General features: G+C 28.9%; 1 protein-coding gene across 1 annotated transcript; it reads left to right on the top strand.

Moving 5' to 3' along the window:
* Positions 1–1,665: 1,665 nt before the first annotated feature.
* LOC109787887 (flavonoid 3'-monooxygenase) lies at positions 1,666–6,618 on the top strand. Its single transcript, XM_020346484.3, has 3 exons — positions 1,666–2,139; positions 5,101–5,541; positions 5,731–6,618. The coding sequence occupies exons 1-3, from the start codon at positions 1,696–1,698 to the stop codon at positions 6,382–6,384; spliced, it is 1,539 nt and encodes a 512-aa protein (XP_020202073.2). The 5' UTR covers positions 1,666–1,695; the 3' UTR covers positions 6,385–6,618.
* Positions 6,619–10,329: the final 3,711 nt, after the last annotated feature.

The raw sequence follows: 10,329 nt of genomic DNA, 5'->3' as shown, positions 1-10,329 counted from the left end.
TTATGATTTTTATTCCGATCAAACGTAAATGATTATCTTGTATGAGAGTAGTTTTAGAAATTATTTTTTATTATGAGCTTTTTTAAGGATTTTATTAACTTTTTATTTAATCTATTTGTTATTTATCATATTTATTGATGAATTAAAATTTAATATTTTAAAGTAAATTATAAATAATTAAAAATAATTTTGTGTCAATATAAAAAAAAATATAATTTATATGTTTAAAAATATTTATTTATATAAAATTTAAATATAATATTTATTTTTTATATTATTTATTATAAAATTTAATTATATCTAATAAATATTTAGCATAAAATTACGGGGATAAAATACTAGTAGAGTGTGTATTATCATATTATATATTTATATATGTATGGTAAAAATATATAACATGGCAAATATTATAACAAAGTGGTTATTATCACATTACATATCATGTGACGCATTCTCTTGCCAGAAAATGCAGAATCTTGAATGAAGGAATGAAGGAAGGGGTCAAGGCGGTGCTATCTCAGCTCACGTGTCAATTACGTACGCGAGCGTTTTTGGTCACAATGTTATATCATCGCAGACAATGAGTTGTTTGAAAATAAGGAAGAAGTTTTGAAAAAAAAAAACTTTTTATTTTGAATAGATAACTTATCAACAACTATTTTATTCGTTGGTCCAATTGATATTATCATTAATTCTCGAATTTCAAGATCTCATATTTTAGACTTGGGTTTAATAAGAAAAATTTTGTTAAACGAAATAATCTTAATGTAGTTATTGTTTCGAGTAAATACTCTTGTGTCAATGCCATAATATATATATATATAGAAAAAAATTTATAATAATACTAGTGTAACTTTTATTAATTATTATATTATTTAATAATTTTATATTAAATATGAATTTTGTATGTAAATCTTGTAAATTTAACTATTAGATTAAATATTTATATTACTTTATATGTTTATATCAAATTTTGTTATAAAGTTAAAAATTAACTTAAAAATAATTAAAGTATTTATATTTTAGTATATTTTAAAATATATATTACATCAATTTTATTCTTATATCAATTAATTATTTTAGATTAATATAAAAATTTGTATATATAGTCTATTTATTCTGTTCAATAATAATTCATGTTTTAAATAAGCTTAATCTTAAAGTAAATATATCTTTTCTTATATATATATATATATAATTCATTTGTTTCTATATACAAACTTCGAAAGACTTTTAAGTTATTTTCTATTAAAAAGAATCGGTGGAAAAATTCTGTAATAGTCAATAAATTTATATCCAAATAGACTTTAAATTAACCTATATGCAAACATTTTTCACTTGTGAGACATTTTGGGAATAAGAAGTTTCACGTGGCTCTTTTGGAGTTGCTGCACGCGTGTGTTCGGACCTTGTTTTCAAACACAATGTAAAATCACAAGATTATGGCTTTGAAAATTTCAATTTTCGAATGTTATTTTCATTTACTCTAGCTCTAGCATTTTCTGTGTTACTTACGTAATGGTTTGATTTACATTAACAATAATTATTTAATTATATTGAGTGTCGTCGTCACTTACACAAATTATAATTTTCCTTCACTGATCTTTCCGAAAAATCTCTATATATACCAAGAGGAGGTTGTGTTGTTTTTGCACAAGACACTAACACATCACATACATTACACACACCATCACCATGTCTCCTTGGCTTATACCCTTTGCTACTATAGTAGTGGCGATCCTTATTTACCACCTTTTGAAGCTGAAAAATGGGCCTTCATTACCTCTGCCACCAGGTCCGAGGCCATGGCCCATTGTGGGAAACTTACCTCACATGGGCCCAGCACCACACCGGAGTCTGACAGCCTTGGCCCAGACTTATGGGCCACTGCTGTATCTCCGGATGGGCAGTACTCCCATGGTGGTAGCGGCCTCTGCCTCGGTGGCAGAGCAGTTTCTGAAGGTCCACGACTTGAATTTCTGCAACCGGCCACTAAACTTCAGGACCACATACTTGACCTATAACAAACAAGACCTTGCTTTTGCACCCTACGGCCCACGGTGGCGGTTGCGGCGGAAAATAAGTAACCTTCACATGCTTTCCGCTAAGGCTGTGGATGACTTCAGTCAACTTCGACAGGTCAGCTTCATTTACATCTTACTAGGGTTGCATGATCCATGCAACCTAACAACCAACTCAAATAAAAATAAAAATAAAAAAATAAAACATCAGTTATTTCAAACAATTTTCATTTTATATTTGCATTTTTAACTGTTGATTTCCTTTAACTTATCTTTGTGTTATTTTAAATTAATTAACCTGGAAAAAGTAGTGATTTTCACAACTTTTTTTTTTTGTTTTCACACGATTTTCACAGTTTTCCTAAATATACATCCATCGTGACACAAAAATTGATTAAACCCCTGTTCATCTTACCAAGAGATTATGTAGCAACCAGGAAAAGAAAGAAGAAAAGTAGAGAATGGAAGCTAGTCATCTTGAAAACCTTTTTAATCTTCTTTGAAGTTTTGAGAGAATATAGGAGAAAAATTATAGAGTTATGTGTGTGTTTGACAGAAAGAAAAAGAAATTGAGTTATGTATTTAAAATTATTTATTTATTATTACAATTATTTAAAAGTATTTATTTATTATTACAATTATTTAAAATTATTTATTTATTATTAAAAGTATACACCTTCTAATTCTTTTTTCTACTAATTAATGTCTCTCTCTTAAGAATGAAATAGGAAAAAATATGTGTATATAAAAAAAAATTGTTCATCTCATTAATATTAAGTACCCGTTAATTTTTTACTGAGACACGGGTGTCTTTCTTCTTGCAAGAAAATATAATTTACGTATTATTTATTATTATAAATCTTTTTATATATGTATGTATTCTTTTATTTATTAAAATTACAATAACAACATCAAAGTTTGAACCTAATATCTTATACATTCTATGTCAAATAAGTGATGCATTGACACTATAAAATAATTTTACATTTTTATCTATTCACAAATCAATATTTATGATGAGTTACGGATTTTTATATAATAAATAAACTATAAGTCATACTAAGGAAGATAAATGCGACTCACTTAAATTTTTATTTATTTTGTTCTAATAAGTATTTGTTGACAAATTTATTTAAATTAATATTTTAATTTGTGTAATACACAAGATAAATATTATTTGTACAATAAATAATTAATTTTACATTATAATTAATATTTATGATAAATATTTTGAAACATATAAAATATATAATAAACAAATTATATTATGAATTATAAGATTATTCTTAATTATTGATAACTAATTTTAAACATAGTTAATTTAGAAAAAAAAAATTGAAAGAGATAAGGGATTAAACTACCAAGTACAAACACTCATGTTAAACAAAAATCTCTAAACTCTACTAGAATTTTTCTTATTACATACGATTTTTTCTGCGAATTTTGTATTAAAATCTATAGCAAACATTATTTTTACGAATTTTTCTACGAAATTTTATCTGCAAGTAATACCTTTGTGATAATATGTTTTTGCGAATTTTAAAATTCACAAGAAATATTCCTGCGAAAAAAATTCGTAAGAAAGTTTCCTGCAAAAAAAATTCGTAGGAAAGTTTCCTGTGAATTTTTTTGCAAGAAATTCTGTAGGAATATTTTTTACGAAAAAAATTAAAGAAAATACTACAAATTCTATCAATAATTCTTCAACTTTCAAATGCTCACAATGAATTCATCTGAAACATTTGTTTCCACGCCTCCAACATGTGATACATAATCTTTTAAACTCTAAGATTGTAGATTATAAGCCTAACACTCAACCATACAAATCAACTTATAAGGTAAGTGTTGCCCCAACTTATATACTCTTTAATTGTTTTATTTTTAATCGATGTGGGACTTGAAGTTTTTTTAAAATATTAAACATATAAATTTAAATATTTTTTTTTATTTTTCCTGCGGATTAAAATTGGTAGGAAAATTCGTAAGAAAAGTTACTTACGAAATTTTTCTACCATTTAGTAAACATTACTTACAAATTTATTTTTGCAAGAAAATCTGCAAGAAAAAAAATAAAATTCTTACAATATTTTCTGCAAATTTTTACAATGAAAAAAATTTCTATGATCATTAAAATTGTAGCAAAATTTGCAAAATCTTGTAGATTATTTTCATTAAAAAAATTGTAAGAAATATCTGTAAATTATTTTTTACAAATAAATTCGTAAATAATTTTTGTGAAATTATTATTGCAAGAAAACTTGCAAAAAAATTTTACAAATATTTTTTTGTAAGAAAATGACACTTTTCTAGTAGTGAAATACATTTTTAGCGGAGAAATATTTATAAAATAATTTTTCTGCAAAATAACTCTTCTAATTATATAGAGAGATGATAGCCTCAATTTCAAAAGAAAAATTATATCTTTTACTTATTTTTTAAATGTTACCCCTTATTTTTTAAGTTTCAAAAATATTGAATTAATACAATATTTTTACGATTAATTTTATTAAGACTTTATTTCATAAATTGTTATAAATTAAAAGTATCAGTTAAGAATATGTTACAATTAGCAATTTTTTTATTAAACAAAAATATGTTTTAGAAAAATATTGTTAATTTTTTTATTATGCTATATATTAGTGAAATTTTTTTCTAAAATACTTAGTTAAGAGGATGTTTAGCACAAGATATTTTTGCGCTTAAAATTTATGATTTCTGGTATATGATATATGATAAGTAAGATAAAACACCAATTTTAAGATTTGACATTTAGCATAATTTAAGTACATAAACCTCGTGTCCTCTAAATTGATAAATATGACGCATCATTATTTTTAAATCCCAAAATCCACCAACTTGTAACATCACCAAATTTTCTCCTTGAATAACCAACTGCATTCTTGCTTATCATCTTTTACAGTTCCTCATGATTTGTGAAGTATGAATATGAGAAAGCAAAAGTAGTAGAGCACAACTAAACTAAAAAGGAGAAAATAATTAATGAGTCCATTTGAGCATAGTTAGTTTTTCAAATGAAAATAACGGAAAAAAAATGTAACTAAAATACATGTATATGCAGGAAGAGGTGAAGAGATTGGTACATAATTTAGCAATAACGTCAAAATCTAAAGCAGTAAAGTTAGGTGAACTATTGAATATATGTACCACCAACACATTAACAAGGGTAATGATAGGACGACGACTTCTCAAGGATGATAATAGTTATGATCCAAGGGCAAATGAGTTTAGATCTATTGTGATAGATCTTCTGATATTGCTTGGAGTTTTCAATATTGGTGACTTTGTTCCTATATTAGATTGGTTGGACCTTCAAGGAGTAAGAGCCAAGACAAAAAATTTACATAAGAGGCTTGATTCATTTTTAACTACCATTCTCAAGGAACACAAAGTTTTCAAGAATGAGCAACACCAAAACCTTTTGAGTGTATTGCTATTAGACAAAGAGACTCATCAAGAAGGAGAAGAACTCCTTGAACAAGAGATCAAAGCAATATTTGCGGTATGTACATTATCAAGATACAATAGTTATAAATATCTTATCACCTTATACAATCCTTTGTATTAATTTCATGACACATATGGTGCTTGTACTCCTCACAAATGCAATATCATATAAGAATTTTGTTACATCATATCATATATTAAATTATAGAGTGAATAACTACATATATTGGCTTATTGTTTGCAGGACATATTAATTGCTGGGACAGACACATCATCAAGCACAATAGAGTGGGCAATTGCAGAACTAATTAAGAATCCACAAATCATGCATAGGGTCCAACAAGAGTTGAATATTGTTGTGGGTCAAGACAGGCTTGTGACTGAACTAGACTTACCCAACCTTCCCTATTTACAAGCTATTGTGAAGGAAACATTCCGTTTGCACCCACCTACCCCTCTTTCCCTCCCACGAGTTGCTGAAGAGAGTTGTGAGATATTTGGTTACCACATTCCTAAAGGTGCAACTCTTTTGGTTAATGTTTGGGCCATAGGACGTGACCCCAAGGAATGGCTTGACCCATTAGTTTTCAAGCCTGAAAGGTTTCTTCCTGGTAGTGAAAAGGCCAATGTTGATGTTAAAGGCAATAACTTTGAGGTTATACCTTTTGGTGCTGGACGTAGAATATGTTCTGGTGTGACTTTAGGTCTAAAGGTGGTTCAGTTGCTCATTGCAACCCTAGCCCATGCATTTGATTGGGAGTTAGAGAATGGGCTTGACCCCAAAAATCTCAACATGGATGAAGCATATGGGCTCACCCTCCAAAGAGTAGTTCCCTTATCTGCCCACCCTCGCCCGAGGCTCGCAAAACATGTGTATTCATCATTATCATCATCATGATTACGAATTTAGTTTCTTTGAATAATATGCATACAAAGGGCATTGTCTATTAATAATAAAATGATGTCACTACTTTTGTTTGTTATGTTATGAAAAACTGGTTGGGTTAGATAATTAGCTCTAGTGTCTCAAAGTGCATGTATATTTAAATGTGTTTTAATTGAGTACATACAATAAGTTGTAAAACATTTATAATATTATATGAAAAATATATTTTATTTATTTTAGATGAGACATATAGAGTGATCAAAGACAAAACTAACAAACCCAAAAAATCCAAACTAAATGTAATTTATATTTGTTCTTTTCTTTTCCATTAATATGTTTAAAGATTTTTTTTTTATCATAGTGATGGTATATTCTTTTACAAATGTGTTTTTGATAGTTTTAATTTTGTTTATTTTTTCTTTTGGTCAAAAGTAAATGTCAAGTTAAACATTATTTAAAATAAATATATTTTTTAATAAATAAAAACTAAAATTGAGAATTTAGTATAGAAAATAATAAAGAAGTTTATTCTTTTAAGAAAAAAATACAATGGTTGGTATTCTAAAATATTGTTGTGATAATATATTTTATTTTTTTCCTATAATATTCTTATTTGTCTAAGCTTAATGTTTTAACCTTTATTTGCGGGTGAAATTCACACTTTTAACATGCAAATGTCTAAAAAAGAGAAGAGGGATATGGTACTATATGGCCAAGTCAACAATTTTATGTAGGGGTAAACATGCATTATAAATTATTTATTTAATACAAAAATTTTATTCAAACATGCCTTCACCTATCTTTCTTTCTTTCTCTCTCTACATACATATATATACATACATACATACATACATACACACACACACACATATATATATATATAAGAAGCATAATGTACTCATTATTTTTCTTTTATGCATTTTGTGAGTTGATGTTATATGTTGTTTTCTTATTACACAAATTTACCCATACTTTTCTATGTGTTAGACTATGATGATCATATGGGAGCAGGTCAAGATTAGATGGAGAGAGAGCTTGCAAATGATGGCATTTTTGATGCAGTTGTTTAGATACAACCTGATTGTAAAGTGTTTGATCGACATATAAGGTTTTCTATTTTCAATACAGATATATTCTGTTGATACACACACACACACATGCACACACACACACACATACACACACACACACACACACATATATATGTATGTATGTATGTATGTATGTAACCCTTTAAGATTAAAAAATTGCAAATGAAGTAAAGTAAAGAACACAAGGTATTCTTATCAGTTCATCTCAACCATCAAGACTATGTCCAGATCTTGATTAACTTGATCAAGTTTCATTATCTTTCACAAAGATACAAGTATTGTTTCACAAGCCACTTTTGACTCAACCTAAGTGTTCTATTATTTTCCTATTCAAGCAAAGTACCCAAGTAGTCTTTGGACAATACAAAGCCTCTCTAGGCTTCAACGTTAGTATTTTTTAAATAAAAAAGCTTCTTCAGGCTTCAAGCAAAACCCATAGTTTAAGTTAGGTAAACTAAAAAAGAATTTCTTGCTATACACAAAATGTGATAAAAACTTTTAGGTACAACAATTTACAAAGAATGAAGGAAATAAAAATAATGATATGAATTCCTTATTTCTCTATGAGGTTAAAGCTCATTTTCATGAGTGATCTTTGAAAATGATTGTTTTAAATCCTTGAATAGCATTGATCAACTTACTTTGTCTTGCTTCCTTATAGAGTTAGGTATTTGTTGGTGTAATAAATACTTACATTAAATAAGTTTCACCAAATTTTCACTTTCTATGTGATCAAAGAAGTTACTTATCACCTTTATGGTATAAAAGGAAAGGAATTGTTGTATTAGTCAAGGATGACTTTCAACTAACTTCATATACTTTAAGATATCTACTTGTCTATTTTTTTAATGAAAAGTAAATCCTCATTTCTTTATGCATTGGGAATACAAAAGAAATTTTTATTCCTTCAATCTATTAAGGAATAACATGAAAGCAAATGTTGTAAACATTAGACATATTAAATGTGATATTTAAAGAGGTATTGCATGTGATCATGGATGCAAATGTCATTGTGCCATGGGGATTTCTTGTGGATGATGGTTTCTTCATTCCTATTGTGTTTGGTGCGTAGGCTTCGGTTAAGAAAATATTCGCTCAAGCTTTTCATAATGTTTGTGATGTTATGAGTTAATTATCGATGCCCTACATGAAGGAAAATAGTTTTGAGGTATCCATTCTAGAGGATGAGTATTAGGTTGGGTTAGAGGGATGTAAAAATAATTAACATAGGTGGTTGGTTCTACCCAAAGGTTTGACTTTGCCAAGACTTCAAGATTTGCGTTCAAAATTGTGTAGTTTGTGGAAGTCGTCGTCTTAATGAAGGATGATTTCCATTGGGAAGGGGTTCTTTGAGTTTCCCTTTTCGTCAGTGGAAGATTTGAGGAAGCTTTTGGTTGGAGAATCTTGGGATTTGAAACCCAAGGTGTTATGGCTTTTGTCTTGGTCTCCTAATTTTAATCCAAATATTGTGCTTAATTTGAATGCATAATGTTGGGTTCGAATTTATGGTCTTCCTCGAGAATATTGGCATCCTTAGATTCTATTTATTATTACTAGAGGAACAAGTACTCCTTTATCTCTTGATGATGCCACGATTAATAGAACCTATGGTCACTTTGCTCGTGTGCTGGTGGACGTGGATTTAAAAATAGATCTCAAGGAGAAGATCTTGGTAGATAGGATTGGATTTGCATTTTTCGTGGATATTTTATACAAGAAATTACCTACTTTTTACATGTCTTGTCAAACCGTTGGCCACTTTATGGTGAATTGTTGGCATTCTACTTGAAAAAGAAAGAACAAGGATGAAAGATCCAAAATTAGGGTTAAAGTATGTGACCCAAAATAGATTATTGATGTGGGCAGTGGATTTAGTCATAACTTGGGGATGGCTAGTGCGGATTTTGTTGATAATTTAGATAATGTGAATCAGGTTGGTGCTAACATTATGGGTTTAGTTGATGCAGTTAGTTATGAGAAAGCTTCCTTCGTTAGAACAGGTGTTGTCTAAGTCTTAAAAGAGAAAGCTTATATGAGCATAATGAAGGCATTCTCTTAGAATGCTAGAGGCCTATCTAATGTAGAGACTAGGCATGTTTTAAGGCACTTGTATTTATCTCATAAATCGGATTTGGCTTTTATTGCTAAACCTTGGATCACTCTAGAGCGATTTCCTTATTCCTTTTGTAACGATATAGGTCTTAAGTTATTTGTTGTTAATTCTAGGGACCAGCTTTCTCCAAACCTATAGGTCTTCTATTCATTGAATTTGGATCCTTCTCTATTGTTGATATCTTCTCAAGTTATAACATTCTCTATTGTTGTTGATCATAAGCCTTATTTTTTTGCTGCAATATATAGGGCGACTTTATATGTTAAAAGGCATCAACTTTAGGCTAATTTATCCATGTTGCAATCTTCTTATGCGTGACCTTCATTGTTTATGGGAGATTTTAATGTTGTGTTTGAGACTCATGAGAACAGGGGCGAGAATGTACCAAGTTCATTATCCTATGCAGACTTTTCTGATTGAACTAATCATCATCAACTTATTCATATCTCTATGAAAGGTGTTGAGTTTACTTGGTCTTAAGGGAGGATTGGTTCTAGTCGCATTAACATCAAGTTGGATTGATCGATTTGTAATTCAGCTTACATGGATTGATCGATTTGAGACTCATGAGAACAGGGGCGAGAATGTACCAAGTTCATTATCCTATGCGGACTTTTCTGATTGAACTAATCATCATCAACTTATTCATATCTCTATGAAAGGTGTTGAGTTTACTTGGTCTTAAGGGAGGATTGGTTCTAGTCGCATTAACATCAAGTTGGATTGATCGATTTGTAATTCAGCTTGCATAGA

Source organism: Cajanus cajan, chromosome 3, assembly GCF_000230855.2.
Source record: "Cajanus cajan strain Asha chromosome 3, NIPB_CcT2T_4, whole genome shotgun sequence".
In the NCBI taxonomy this organism is placed as follows: domain Eukaryota; kingdom Viridiplantae; phylum Streptophyta; class Magnoliopsida; order Fabales; family Fabaceae; genus Cajanus; species Cajanus cajan.
Note: the sequence above shows the minus strand (reverse complement) of the source record. Positions and strands in the feature narration are given on the sequence as shown.

Bases quoted from the DNA above. Each gene is read 5' to 3' on its own strand.
- LOC109787887 (XM_020346484.3), top strand. From the start codon at position 1,696: ATGTCTCCTTGGCTTATACCCTTTGCTACTATAGTAGTGGCGATCCTT. The intron at 2,140-5,100 runs GTCAGCTTCATT...ATGTATATGCAG, and splicing joins ACTTCAGTCAACTTCGACAG to GAAGAGGTGAAGAGATTGGT. The intron at 5,542-5,730 runs GTATGTACATTA...TATTGTTTGCAG, and splicing joins AGATCAAAGCAATATTTGCG to GACATATTAATTGCTGGGAC.